At 40.6% G+C, this 15,172-nt stretch overlaps 1 protein-coding gene across 12 annotated transcripts in view; it reads left to right on the forward strand.

Annotated features, from left to right (window-relative positions):
- Positions 1-15,172, forward strand: part of RAPGEF6 (Rap guanine nucleotide exchange factor 6) — a 232,239-nt gene that overhangs the window by 145,596 nt on the left and 71,471 nt on the right. For all 12 annotated transcript variants that reach the window (XM_059712860.1, XM_059712858.1, XM_059712855.1 and 9 more), the window contains one exon: positions 2,576-2,707. In XM_059712860.1, the coding sequence (XP_059568843.1) occupies positions 2,576-2,707 (132 nt within the window). The remainder of the gene's footprint in view (positions 1-2,575; positions 2,708-15,172) is intronic.

The following is a 15,172-nucleotide window of genomic DNA, read 5'->3' on the forward strand; positions in this document are numbered from 1 at the left end:
ATAGATAGCTAGGCACAGATCTAGCTAGGATTTAGGCCAGAAGAGAAGTTTTATATGTGTACTGCCAATAACATGTATGCAATATAGACTTGGAAGTGGTCATTATTTATGTAAAACTCAGGTCTGTGAGCTTCTTTTTTTGGCAGTGCACAGTCTGGTTAATGTATTGCTGTGATCATCATCGTGGTTCCTCTCTCAATGTCGTAGTTGACTATGTTGTAGATAATGAGTGAAAGTAGTTCAGAGTACTTCAGACTATTTTAAAGCACTTTTAGTAACTTTATTACCAGATCCTGCAAGTCATTCTCACAGCCACTAACTGTCATGTTGTTACAAAAGCATCATATCAGTGTGTTGCAGCTCAGTGAGCTCTGAAAGGAGGAACAATCAGTTTGGGTGATAAAGATGACATATAGAAGACAGAAGCTGAGATTTATTATAGGCAATTTGCTAGAGTGGCAGGCAGCACTTAAAGGTCACTTGTCTCAAATAAAGCTTATACCTCTTTCAACTTTGGAAATATTAGTCTATTTTCTTATACATAATACCCTGCATCAAATGACTTTTATAGCAAAACATCACAAGGTTCAGCTTGAACATTGCAAATTCATTCATGTGTTTTGTAAGCAATAAGAATAAATGCAGGTGCTAACAGTGGTAATGAATTTCTGTTCTATAACATTTTTGACTGGTGGTACCCTTAAAAATATCCCCTCAGTTTGTAAAGGGTATTTCATATAAAATTCTTAACTCTGCAGTCATCGTACATTAGGTGTTGGTGGGGAGTAGGGGGTTCATTTTGAGAGGCATTACTTGCTCCAGCAAAATCCTTTATCTTTCTACCATAAGAGTCTATCAAAACAAGAAGTGTTCAGTGCAGCCAACTCATTTATTAAATAATAGACATGGAACAGTAATAGCTTTAGAGGCTCTGGCTCCTTTTTGTAGCATTTGATGGTGTTGACCATATGTTACTGCTGTCCAACCTAGAACAGGAGATGGGGGGTTGGAGAGAATGCACCAAAATTGTTTCAAGTCATTTCTGAAAGGACTAGCAATGGAAACTGTACCTTTGTCACCAGCATTGGTTGCTGTAGTATACGAGTTGTGCCTTCATTGTGTTCATAGACATCATGGTTTAATGGAAGGATTTGAAGAATGACAATGTAGTAACTTTGTCTTACGCCCACTAATCTAATAACTGGAGGCTGTGATGGTATCTTACAGCATATGATAGAAGGTTGTATAAAACCACATTTTTAGAAGATAAAAATATTCACTAAGGCAGGGGCGTTAGACAAGCAGACTGTGGAGCCATTTCATCTGGGACTCCTACCAGTGCTGGGAATTTAGAGGTGGGGCCAGCCACTGAATTGTGGGGTATGGGGCTTTGTTGGGGTGTGCATCAGTGGCAGGGGTTGAGCAATGGGTGTGCAAACCCCTGTGCTGCTGCCACTTGCCCTGCTGCTGGTGGTGCGTCTGGAGCCCTGCAGTCTGGTCCTGGTCCTGTACTAAGGCAATAAGAAATGCTTAGTACTTGTTACAGTGCTTCAGTTAAATCTGAGCTGTCTCTTGCTTTGCCTTTTTTCTCCCGTTTTTGTTGTGTAAGAGGTCATTTCACAGCATATGTCAGCTCTTCAGTGGATGTGCTGACAGATACCCGATGTACCTTTTGGCCAGTATATTGAATTTTGTCAGCTGAGTGTTTTGACCTTCTTACCGTTCTCAAATCATGAAAATGGAATATTTACTGAGACTGTAAAACTTTGGTTATTAAACACTCTTCAGAGTTGAAAGTTTCCACATCCTTGGAACAAGTGCACTGTTTCACGTCTTCTCTTGAAAATATTTTTTCCCCAGTTTTTTTCAAAAGGACAAAATATCTCCACTTCCAATTATATCTGAAAATAATGTTATAGTTCTACTCGGGCAAGTTAACTCATAGTCACCTTTTTTAGATGAAAACGTAATAAAATTGGAAAAATCCAGTGATCCTTGTGTAAAATAGTGGCGTTAGGGTGCTAGAATGTCATAGCTGCTCTTGACTAGCAAGCTTCGCTTGTTTCAGAATTTAGGAGATGAATCCAGTTGATGAACAGCTTAGGTGAGTAGTAAATTCAAAGACAGATGCATTTATCGTACAGATTTAACAGATAGTATATCCATGGCAGTTCCTATCACTTTGTGTAAGCAAAAAATATACCCGTAATATCAAAGGGATCTTTCAGTCTCATTTGTAAGCTGTTTGTGGCAGGAACAACTTGTTTTATATTCACATGTGGTCCTGATCCTTGAACAGACACCTGCACATTGCTGTAATAAAATAATAATAAATAATACAATGCAACTGTTTACCTCATTTAAAAAAAAATGAAGCCACACAAAAATATGTGAAACGTATCTGGAAACTCATATAACGTTTATGGTTGGGGCAAGCTTTTATGCAAGTTAACGTTTTCTCCAGATCTGGCTTATAAAATAAGTCTGATGCAGACATTTAAAAAACAAAAAAAAGCTTTATGCGGTAACTTGTGTTCAAATCAGACTGACACGTTTGCTTTCCTTCTCTTTACAGCTTCCAGCAGATCTTACCAAGATGCAAATTGCAGACAATCCACATCCACAGGTGACTCATGTCCCTTCCAGCCAGTCTGGATGTAGCATTGCCAGTGACTCTGGGAGCAGCAGCTTGTCTGATATATATCAGGTAAAATTGTGGAAGTTTGTTTTACTTATTTTTACAGGCAGTGAACACTTGTAGCATTCCACATTTTGCCTCATCAATAAGATATTTTTAATAACTGTAATGTCAGTTATTTATGGGGCTTTATGGAAACATTTCGCTTCCAGGCAATACATTTAAGTAAGTGCAGTATAACTAGGACTGTGCACATAGATGATTTTACAGTTCATTATTCTTTGGTATGAGTAGAAGGTGAATACGATGCATGTAATATGTTTTGGATACTTGTAAATATTTTAGGTCATAATAGTTGGTTGTAGTTTGGAAGCTCTTGGTACAGACTCACGAAATGCAAAGCTAGCTTCACTTTGGACAAGTCTATAAGAGCAATTTGACCTCCATTTACTTGTCTCCAGGTATAAATTCTTCTACTCTTAGGATCTGTCTCCAATATGCAGTGTGAACCAACCAGGTCCCATTAGATTTCAGGCACCCGTATATTCTCCCTTTGAATACTAGTGAATATATATATATATATATATATATATATATATATATATATATATATATATATGTGTGTGTGTGTGTGGACTAATGTCATGTTCTCTTTTTTTTTTTTTATCCAAGAGATTTATTTCACTCTTGGCAGATTTTCACCTGCTTGCCCATCATCCCCTGCCCTTCATCCCTTGCTTGCCCTATAGAACATAGTATATTCTAGATCTACATTATCCCTTCCAAAGATCCTCCGGTCTTAAGGCCCCAATGGTGTGGAGAGACGAGTCATTTATCTTAGAAATCTCTTAAGGATCTGATTGCACGTGTCCCCTGTGGCAGTGTTTCTCTGTTTTTCAACCCATGGGTCGTGACCCAGAAGTGGATCGTAAGAATATATGAAAGGGTCTTGAACAAACTTTAAAAATGGATTCTCTTTTAAAGGGGAAATCATGGCTTTTCCCTTGCAGGCTGAGTTCTAGTCTTATCTCCAGGTAAAAATAAACTAAAAGATTTACTAATATGCTAGGGGCCTAGGGCTGTATTCTTCAGTTTAAGATTGAAGCATAAACAAATATAAGTTTATTGGAATGAGTCTTTAGGGCTGTGAAATAGGAGCAGGTAACATACAGCAGAATTTCAGGAAAAAAGCTAGCTTGCTTAGTAGAACATCAAGACAATTAAAAGGGAGAGAAATACATTAACACCTGCAGAAGGAAGAGTTTAGAAGGAATTGGGTAGATTATAATGATCCACAAATTTAGTTGACTCAGTGCTGCGTGATCAGAAATGCTGCTGCCCCTTCAGGCAGTTGATTTTAAACTTTGGGTGAAGCAGGAATCAAAGTGGGGTGCAACTGCACCAGTGCATCCCTTTTCTTCCTCCCAGATCTGCCCCGGCATAGTACAGTATTGTGTAGCATAGTTTTAATTCTGTAACAATGGGGCTCTCTCTAAGTGTTAAACTGTTCAGTTCTGAAATTTATTTTCTTTTAAAAATAGTTCATTAGTTGAATTAACTCTGGAGAAAAGAAATTTTGATAACATAAAATGTTAGTGTTGTGGAAGATACCAGTAGTGCTGGGCCTTGGCAGTCAGTTGAGTTTCTTTTGAATGCTAAATTGTTTTGACATACGGTATAGGTAACATTTTGACCTTAACAACAAATCTAAAAATGTCAGCAGAAGAAGACTGGTGGTATGAACATAAAGCTTTTATGATTCATGTGTAGTATGCATGAAATGGAACATTTTGAATTTACAAAGCCTTAACATTCAGTAATTTCTCCTCGGTGACTGCTGCAATGGTAATGATAGACATAGGTGGTGGGATGCTGGAGAGTAAAAAGTAATAAACTAATATTTTTATACATTTTACGAACAGGTAGGTGAGGGTGTTGAAATTTTCACTTATCCTAGCCATTCCTCTGTCCAGGATGTTAAACAGGAAAAGCACATTTCTCTGACTGGTAGATCAACAGGAGATTATTGCTCTCCTGTAAGAACTGCTATGAATATGCAGTGGTTAAGCCCTTACTTGATTGCACAAACAAATGAAAATAGGTAATTTAAGATTTCTTTCTTCCCTGTCACTGCTACTGTCTGTCCTTGGAGCTGTCCATGTTTTTGTAACTTCTGATTGGTTTGGCATATTACAGAAGCAGTGGTGTTTGAAATGTGTTTGAAATGTTGCAGAACTGCACTTTTGGTACCAAGAAAACAGGTGGTCCTTTTCTTTGAGTCAGAAAGAAATTAATTTAAATGCATTTACTTTTTATAAAATTGGAGGTTTTAACATTTTATTTTATTGACTTGTTTTGCACCAATTGCTGCAAATGCACCTGGGTGCTTTTCAGAAAATGAGGCAATTTAGACGGAAAAGAGGGTAGTTAAATAGTCATGTAACGACTCAAACAGGAAGGATATATAACTGCTGCAGACGGCAACAGTGAGCTGTGACAAACATCCTGAAGGAAAGGCAAAATACAAGGACAACCTAGTTGAACCAAATTATATGGGGGAGGGGAGGAATGGTGGCACTAAGGAAAAGATGGTTGTTTAAGAAGGGTTTTATGTCTCTATATTAAGAACTGACAGTGCCTTCCTTGCTGGTCATAATTTTAGTAGGTGTGTGTGAACAGTAGGCAGTGAGAACTGTTGACCAGCAGTGCTTCCAATTCGTATTATCATTTTAAAATTGCAATTAACTGAGTCAAAAGGTGCCTTACTTTGATACTTGGAATGTCTTGTGCCTTTAATAGTAGCCTTCAAATTGACAGGGTCTAATCAGTTCAGGGCTGCTGTTAGAAGCCTTGAAATTGGCCTGTGCTAGTAAATCTCCCAGGTTACACAGTTAAGCTGAGTACAATTATATTTCAAAGTAGGCAGCAGAGCCAAAGATTTCTTTTGCTTTTTGGTGGCATATGCACTTAACCAATATGCAGATTACCGATATTAGTTATAACGTTAGCAGTAGCCAAAAATTTGAGACTGGCATTTTGCTATACATTTAAGCAAATTATGCACATATCTACCATGGATATAATTGCAGTATATCATCCATATTTTCAACCTTAACTACATTGTAGTTTAGTTTGTTGAAGGGATGCAATCAAGAACTTATTATGCTTGTAATACCTTGTGCTTTTACTATCCATAAACTATAACATTTTTAATAGCTTAAACATTACTGGGTTCCAGCCTGCTGCTTTGGACTGTAGGTTTGCTGTAATGCTCCATTTTTGTCACAGATTTTGGCAGCCTCTGAGAATAGAGTTGGCTGTTAACTTGCATTTCCTTTGTTGGCTTCTCATTGCAGTGGTATGCCTGCTGTTTTCATTTCAACTTAAATATCTCTGCTATGTAGGGGTGGCAACTGAGGGTTCATTTTCTTCTTAAAAGACAACATCCGGTTGACCGCTGGTCCCCATCTTTCACTGGCCCATTCGCAACATTAATGAGCAAATAATGTTTTGTAAGTGATGTCACTTCTTGCTCCTCCTATTCACCCTTGGTTATAACTTTTAAATTTCCTCTGGTTCAAGCCCTGTTGATGGGATTCATAGGCAACCTATTGTCTGGAAGCCATGATTTTGGGGACTGTTGGACTAGATCAGGGTGTCCAACTTACTTGACTTGGGCAAGATGACCCACCTCTGGCAACAGGTCAGTGGCTTGTGGTTGTGGTTGCAGGATGTGTAGTCCTGACACAGCTTTGCACCCAGGGCATGAAACCTACCATCACTTGCCCTCCTCTTTTCCCCCTGCCCTTTTCCCCAGCTACCAATTTTAGTTGCCAGCAGTGAGCAAACACCCCAAATACGGTGGCAGGCAAGGTCAGGGTGGGGTGGGAGAGAGATGGGGTGAGTGGTGGTGGCATTAACTGCCTAGGTTCCAGAGCCACACCAATGCAGTGTTTCTGACAGCCATGCTAACAAGTCCTGTCAACCATAATTTAACCACTCCAGTTGGCCACCAGCTGGAAAGCTCTGGCTTGGATTATAAATTTCAGTCTAATCAAGTTTTGCTTTTAATTAAAGTAACTTTGAAATATATTTGTCTGTATGAAAGTTTAAGCTCCTTTTAGAATTCCACTACCTTACAGGAATTAAAAGTTCCAAAAGTTCATTGTAATAAACTGATAACTCTGTGTTTTCCATTAAGTAATCAGAATACAAGATGACTCTGCCAGTCTAGTAACCATTGTAAATTAAAGTCATTGTCTGCACAAGGCCATCTTTTTATTTCTTTAGTTTAAGTAAAAATAACATTGTTTCTAAATAAATAATGTGAAGCTTGGACTTGGACATTATTCTCCTTAGTGCATGTTAATTAATTAAGTTCATCCACAATAGTAAAAAAAAAAAAAAAAAAAAGGCTGTTTTTAGCCTTTCACATATGCCATCTGGTTTTTGCTCAGACAAGTTAAATTTAAATTGTGAATATTTTTGAGACTCAAGGTTCGTTTGATGATAACTTTTATTAGACCAACTATATAATTAAGAAAGACGGTAACATTGGTAGTTGGCAGAGAAACTAATCTCTTTTCCAATAATAGTTGGTCCAATAAAAGGTATTACTGTACTAGCACCCCCCTCCCCTTTCTTGTCATGTATTCCCTGGACCGTCATGGACCGTCATGGCTGCAACAGCACTATGACCCAAGGAGAACATTTTAAGGCAAATTAGGTTGATGGGGGGGGGGTGCTAATTTATGACACTTTTATGTATTATCTCTTACAAATTATATATTGGTATGATTCAAATGCTAAACAATTTAGATCTCAAGTCTTTGAGACTATCCATGTGGTCAAATTTTGCTGCAAATGCAGTTTTGTTGGCATACTGTTTATACTTGTTAATATACAACATGTGTAGTACTAGAATGATGAGTGTATGTCTTAAAATGGAGCACTGAAAAAGGTAAATTCACCATCTGAAATAATTTTATTTTATTCAGGACTTTTTGCCCTAGGTGAATGCTAATTAGTTCATGGGTGGGGAAGTCTTTGCTTTTGTTAAAGACCCAATCCTGCCACATGTTATTTGTGTACAGGATTCGAGGACCAGAGAATATATTTACATGGTGCTGTTTATAAGGGATGGTAATTATTGTTGCCACTCTATACTCCAAAAAGTAGGTAATTGCATATTTATTATGTAAATATAATTACAGACTATGTAAATTCTGTTTGTTGGGGGGAAAAAACATATCTTAATGATTTTAACACTAAATTTGTTGTTGAATGTAAAAGTTGGTAGTGTGAGTGATACTGGGTAAAATCACCTGGGGTATTATTCTTGTGGGGGGTGGAGCAGCTTCTATAAATATCTGTGTGAATGCTGTGTATAGTTCCTCATGTTTCTCCCAGTATCATTTGACCTGCCAACATTTTGGGGACCATCTGCAAATGGTCCTTGGAAGAGGGTTTGAGAGCCATCTGTTGCATCCTTGAAGTAGCTGAATACAAACTGGCACTTAGTTCTTTTCCACACAGAAAGCAAGCTTGCAAGTGTTTGCTAATCATGCCCTAAATAAAGTTTAACAGCAAAAAAACCGCACCCTAAACCATGACAAAACTTAATTCTACACAAAATTAGAACCTATATATCTAATCTCTATTTAAGTTTTAGTTTATGAAACTGGGCGTCAGGTTCATTTGATTGAAAATGCTAATGAAGATGAAGAAAGGCTAAAAAGTCCTTGAATTAGATACTGTACTGTTTGTCTCAGATACTGCTGAGATTTTCCAGCACAATTTTTACTTGGGCTTACTTCCAAAGCAGTTAATGTGAGCTATGTAAGCCAATAAAATGATGTAATATATAATGCATTTAACCCTATATCTAATTTTTCTTGTCTGAAGGACGTACTTGTATTTAGTTCAAGCCTTATTTCTTCGATATTTATGCCAACAATGGTTGATTGTGGATAATAATTTTGGTTAAAACCCTATAGATTGAGGGCATACAAAACAGAATGTTGCTTGATTTATCAAGGCATCAGAGATCAGCATTTAACATAACATTTTAATCTGGTTGACAATGACAATTCGCTCCAGGAGTATAATATCACAGATTATTGTTGTGATGACAAGAACTTGATAAAAATATTATTCTTTAAATTCTTCAAATGAAAGTTCACTGTTCTAAAACAATTATCAGTGTATTCTGTCTAGTTTTTATTATTTTGAGTCTCAGACTTTAACCCCATACCTCTCCTATTAGCTTACCCTCATTTAGTCAGGGGTCCCACCTTGATAAACATCTTGAATTTGAGACAAGGAAAGAAATAATTGTCAGAAGATGATCTGGGCTTTAATCTGCCTATCTATTTGTCTATCTACAGAGATCTTCAATAGCATCATTTGCTTATACCAGTGGAACACAGACCTGCAAGGACTGTAATTCTGTGGTATGGGCATGATATTAGTTTTATTCTATAAAGCAGAGCAGATTCGGGAAGAAAAAAGCTGTTCCTACCTGAAATAATGTAACTTTCTGTTAGGTGTGTATTCTCATCTTCTTTTCAACCCCTAACCTGTTTTATAGGTTTGGGGACTGAAAAAGATGAGTTTTGCACCAGTGATAACTTTAAATTCTCTGTTTGGACAGAAGAACATAGTCATGAAAGGTAAAAGAACTTAATCATGAAAGATCTTCATAATCTCACTAGATTCTTTCCTTTAGAATTTGAGTTTGTCGTCATCAGTCCATTTTACCCAGACTTACCATAACTTTACAAGAATTGCTTAGCAAGCTAGAAATACCTTGTGGCTAAAGTCCTTGCCTCTGAAATAAAAGTTAAATAGACTGATGTTCATTCATGGAAAAGGAGGAGTATAATAGTTGAATTATTTTTCTTATTGGCAATAGTACATCCACATCCCTAGGGGCAGTGAGTATGTTTAATTTTTTTTCAGTGATCTGGTAAGAAAAATGTTAGCATTTTTCATGCAATATTGAGATGTTTCAGTGATTTTTATTTGTGAGTTTATAATGTTATCAACATGCAAATGTATTTTATACATTATATTATGGAATTGCGTAGATAAGAGAGATGGTACAATCTCAGTTTTTTTTTATTTACTCAAGTATAAGACAACTCCCACAATAATTAGATTTATATATGGAACATGTATAAATATGTTATAATTTTCCAGGTATAGACTCTAATTATTGGAGACCTGCCTTGAATTTGTCCCCCTCCCATTGCTGCATCAGGGAAAATTAAATCTAGGGGGCTAAGGTGGTACCCTTGCCCTCTGCCCCTCCAATTTTTTCTGGTGATAGTGCCATCTTATTGCCAGACCCTGCTTTCCCTGAACACATTGAAGTGAGGGGCAAATTTGAAAACACTGACTTTGAAATAAATGTATCTGTAGTAATTTGCTTATAGGCAAATTACTCTGGCTACCTATAGACTTAGCTTACCCAGAATTGGTGTATTTTCCGTTTTTCGCAAACTGCTTCAAGTTTTAACTCAGGCATTTGATAAGCACACTTCTGAGCAGTAATTTTGTATGTACTTATATGAAGTACAAACTATGCATGATACTAGTCCAAAGCCAAAAGACTCATGATGTATTATACAGCTCATTGGGCTGGGCCCCACCAGAATCAACAGCATTTTAAGGCATGGTGACTCCACAGCCCAGCACTATTCAGCATGTAAGTGTATTTGAGGTACCACCCCTCTCCCCACAAAGGATCCATGTGCTAATTAGCCCCCCACTCATGACTAGAGCTGGGTGTTCTTGTCACGAGTCTTGAGATCCTCCAAAAATGTACATGCTAATGAGGCATAGGGCTGCCTGGTCTGGTCTAGCTCATGGAGGGCAGGACCACATCAATCACATGCCATGGGTGAAGAGAGGGGGTGACAGAGCCTCTTGTTTATACAGACATTTGGTGATGCTTGCCAGACATTTAAGGCTGGGGAAGAAACAGGAATCACTGGAAATTGGAAAAGCAGGTGCAACTCAGCTAAGGAGTGAAGAGGAAGTCAAAATGTATTCAGTGTAGTGGTTCACTGTGAATTGAAAGAGAGTCTGCGCTGGAGGGGACTGAGGATAATGGACACTATATCTTATTCAGATGGGCTGCACTAACATATCCTTGTGATATTTGTCCAACGTGGACCATGTTTTCTAGTCATACTCGGTGTTGCCTGCATTCCTGTTACTGAGCACATGCTGCTTCTAACAGCAGTTTGAATCTAGGCAGGGTATTTAATAAGGTTTTCTTATATGAAAATGTAAGGTGAGGGGCTTTTTTCCCCGTGCTTATTTACTCATATAATAGTTTACTAAATATAGCTAAAACTATAAGCTAAGTCTATAGCTACCCAAAGTAATTTGCCTATCTGCAAATTACTACAGGAACATTTATTTCAAAGTCAGTGTTTTCAGTTTTTTGGGAGTTGGGGACAACTTCCTGGTGCAAGTGCTGGAGCAGCCAACTAGGGGCCATGCTCTTCTTGACCTGCTGTTCACAAACAGGGAAGAATTGGTGGGGGATGTAGTAAGTGGATGGCAAGTTGGGCAGCAGTGACCGCAAGATGATCGAGTTCAGGATCCTGAGGAAAGAAAGGACGGAGAGAAGCAGAGTAAGGACCCTGGACTTCAGAGAAGCAGACTTTGACTCACTCAGGGAGCTCATGGGCAGGATCCCCTGGGAGGCCAGTTTGAGGGGTAGAGGAGTCCAGGAGAGCTGGCTGTACTTTAAAGAAGCCTTGCTGAAAGTTTAGAAGCAAACCATCCTAATGTGCTGGCAGACTAGCAAGTATGGCAGAAGACCAACTTGGCTTAGCAGGGAAATCTTCAGCAAATTAAGTCACAAAAAGGAAGCATATAAGAAGTAAGAACTTGGACAGATAACTAGGAAGGAGTATAAGAGCATTGCTTGGGCATGCCAGGATGAAGTCAGGAAGGCCAAAGCGCAATTGGAGTTGCAGCTAGCAAGGAATGTGAGGGGGTAACAAGAAGGGTTTCTACAAGTATGTCAGTAGCAAGAGGAGGATCAGGGAAAGTGTGGGTCCTTTACTGAATGGGGGAGGCAACCTTGTGACGGAGGATGCTGAAAAGACTGAAGCGCTCAATGCCTTCTTCACCTCAGTCTTTACAGGCAAGGTCAGCTCCCAGACTACTGCACCGGGCAGCACAGTTTGGGGAGGAGGTGAGCAGCCCTCACTGGTGAAAGAACAGGTTAGGGATTATTTAGAACAGATGGACATATACAAGTCCATGTGGCTGCATGGGATGCATCTGAGGGTTCAGAGGGAGTTGGCTGGTGAGATTGCAGAGCCACTGGCCACGTGGCATACCTTGATTTCAGCAAGGCCTTTGGTATGGTCTCTCACAATGTTTTCACAGGCAAGCTAAGTAATTATGGGCTGGATGAATGGACGGTAAGGTGGACAGAAAAGTGGCTGGAGCATCAGGCTCAGAGGGTAGTAATCATTGGCTTGATGTCTAGGTGGCAGTCAGTATCAAGTGGAGTGCCCCAGGGGTCAGTCCTGGGGCCAGTTTTATTCAATGTCCTCATTAATGACCTGGAAGAAGGCATAGAGTGCACCCTCAGCAAGTTTGCCAATGACATCGAGCTGAGGGGAGTAGTAGATACGCTGGAGGGTGGGATTCAGAGAGACCTAAATAAATTGGAGGATCGGTCCTTGTTGAACCTCATGAGATTCCTTTTGGACAAGCTCGAAGTCTTGCACTTAGGACAGAACAATCCCATGCACTGTTCCAGGCTGAGGGCTGACTGGCTGGGCAGCAGCTCTGCAGAAAAGGACCTGGGGGTTACAGTGGACAATAAGCTGAATATGTGTGCCCTTGTTGCCAAGAAGGCCAATGGCATACTGGGCTTCACTGGTAGGTGTGTTGCCAGCAAGTGCAAAGAAGTGATTATTTCCCTCTATTCAGCATTGGTGAGGCCACATCTGGAGTACTGTGTTCAGTTTTGAGCCTGCCACTACAGAAAGGGGGTGGACAAATTGGAGCAAGTTCAGCAGAAGGCAACAAAAATGGTGAGAGGGCTGGGGGACATGACTTGTGAGGAAAGACTGAGGGAACTGGCCTTATTCGTTTAGAGAAGAGGAGACTGCGAGGGGATTTAATAGCAGCCTTCAACTACCTTAAAAAAGGATGGAGCTGGACTGTTCTCAGTGGTGGCAGATGACAGGCCAAGGAGCAATGGTCTCAAGTTGCAGCAAGGGAACTTTAGGTTGGATATTAGGAAGAATTTTCTCTCTAGAAGAGGGTAGTAAAACACCGAATCAGGTTACCCAGAGAGGTTGTTGAATCTCCATCTGTGGAGGTTTTTAAGACCCAGCTAGGCAAAGCCTTGTTTGGGATGATTTAGTTGAGGATAGTCCTGCTTTGAGCAGGGGGGTGGACTAGATGTGACCTCCTGAGGTCCCTTCCAACCCTCATTTTCTATGATTCTATATAGTGTATTTTCTCCATAGAAAATACATACATTTTGGCTATAGACACTCGCTTCATTTGTGCCAAGAGAAGTATCTTGCTCCTGGCACAAAAAAGAGAGAGCATAGATCTGTTCAAGGGATTTTTTTATGGAAGACAACTGACTCTTTATGGTTGGGAGTGCTCTCGTTTTTTTGCAGAAAATCTGTCCTCCTGCACCAACTTGTACAGCTGTATGCTGCTCTTTGGTGGTAAGGATGTCCAGTGTCCCACAGTCCTCTGCTCTCTTTCCTCCCCTCCCAAGGGGAAGGTGGGGATGGAAGGAGTACTGGCTCCCTGACAGTCACTCAGGGCATCAGCCCTTTGGAGCGCTTGCTGTTTCTGCCAGTGCCCCTGCCAGTGGACAAACCTGAGTCACCCTGGGTCAGTGCAAGGGTATGGGGCCTTGCCCTAAGGATGGACAGCTGTGGGAGAATTGCCACCCCCCCCCCCCCCGCATTCCCACTGATCAGGCATCAGGGCGTGCTGCACCGTTCTCCCATCCCTGCATAGTAAGGGTGTGCGGAGCAGGCCCTAGTCAATTCAGATTTGGCCCAAACTGGGGACAGTGATTTGATTAATTGATTCAGATTGCTATCCCTGATTCAATTCAGCTCAATCCAAAACTGAAGATTTGATGCTTATTCGGAGAATCAGCGATTCAGACACAGCTTTAAATTTTTTTTGTACATGCCTCAAGGTACCAGCATGGCTTGTGAACGATGTGGTGCTGGGGTGGATGGAGCATCCCACAGGAGCATGGGGGACCCTTCATGTGCTCAGCGACGAACCCGGAAGTGGACCAGAAGCACTTCTTGTCCGCTTCCGGCTCCGCCAGGGAGTGCACAGAGGCCCCCCCTTTGCCCCCCTGGCTTGGCGATCAGCTGTGGGGGGAGCCCAGGTGCCATCCCCCCCCCCCCCCCGGCCCAGGAGGCACCAGACACTGAGCCGGGAAGGGGAGGGGTGGGGGGAGGCGGCAATGCTCTTCCCAGCAGATTTGGAAGTGGACCGGAAGTGCTTCTGGTCCACTTCCGGGTCTACTGCTGAGATCACTGGGGAGCCCCCCGAATCTCCGCCAAATTGAATCGGGGATCGAAGCTTTGCGCAGCCCTACTGCATAGACTGGGGCCTTAGTGTGTGTATGGATCAGCTGGCTTCATCCAAAGTGTCCCGGGGATGGGTCAAGCCATAGGGAAATGACCCCTAGCCATCCTCCCCATCCTACCAATCAGCTGACCAGTCCATTGACCTGCAGTTGTGCTTGGGGTAGGTGGCAGGGGTGGGAAGTAGAGGCAGCAGAGTTATCTTTCTCTGAAATTTGCCATGCTGGAATTAAACACCTGTCCTTAAAGCCCTTTTTGTATTCATTGCCGTGTACTTTTCAGTGACACATCATGCTGTTCAAATCCAGACTTCTATAGCCAACAACAAAGAATATGATTAACTTCTTGGCTGAAATTAAAGAAAGGTGGTTAATGAAATATCTGTGGATATTGAAAAAATGCCTTCCATCTGTTAGAAAAGCTGTAATTAAATCATTTAAACATTGCTTGATAAAATGTTGCGTGTACTTTTGCTTGCATAGTTCTGTTTTGTCTTTCTTCCCATTGTCATTGTCTTTTCCCCTGTGCTGCTGTTTCATTTGACTTCACAGCATGATGCCCATACTGGTATCCAATAATTGCAATAAAAGTGTTGCTGCAGGTATAGGATCCTGGCTAACGTTACACGTTACTGGAGTGCAGCAGGCAATAATCCAGTAGCACAGGTGTTACTTTTCTGGTTTCATCCGAGTCTTTTTTTTGTTTTTGTTTTTTGTTAGGAGGTTGGGGGGGTGGGAAGGGGAGGGGAAATTAAAGAAAGAAAATCCTGTACTTGTTTTTATAGTATAAGCAGTAGATTGCACTTTCTTGGTCTCGACCGTGATCTCCAAGTAAGAAGGTTTGCGAAGCTGCATTGAGCTGTCATTTATTGCTAATGATGTGATTGTGTTCAAGCTTGTCTTAGATTATTCTAACAACTATGGGG

The sequence above is a fragment of the Alligator mississippiensis genome, chromosome 9, assembly GCF_030867095.1.
Source record: "Alligator mississippiensis isolate rAllMis1 chromosome 9, rAllMis1, whole genome shotgun sequence".
In the NCBI taxonomy this organism is placed as follows: Eukaryota; Metazoa; Chordata; order Crocodylia; family Alligatoridae; genus Alligator; species Alligator mississippiensis.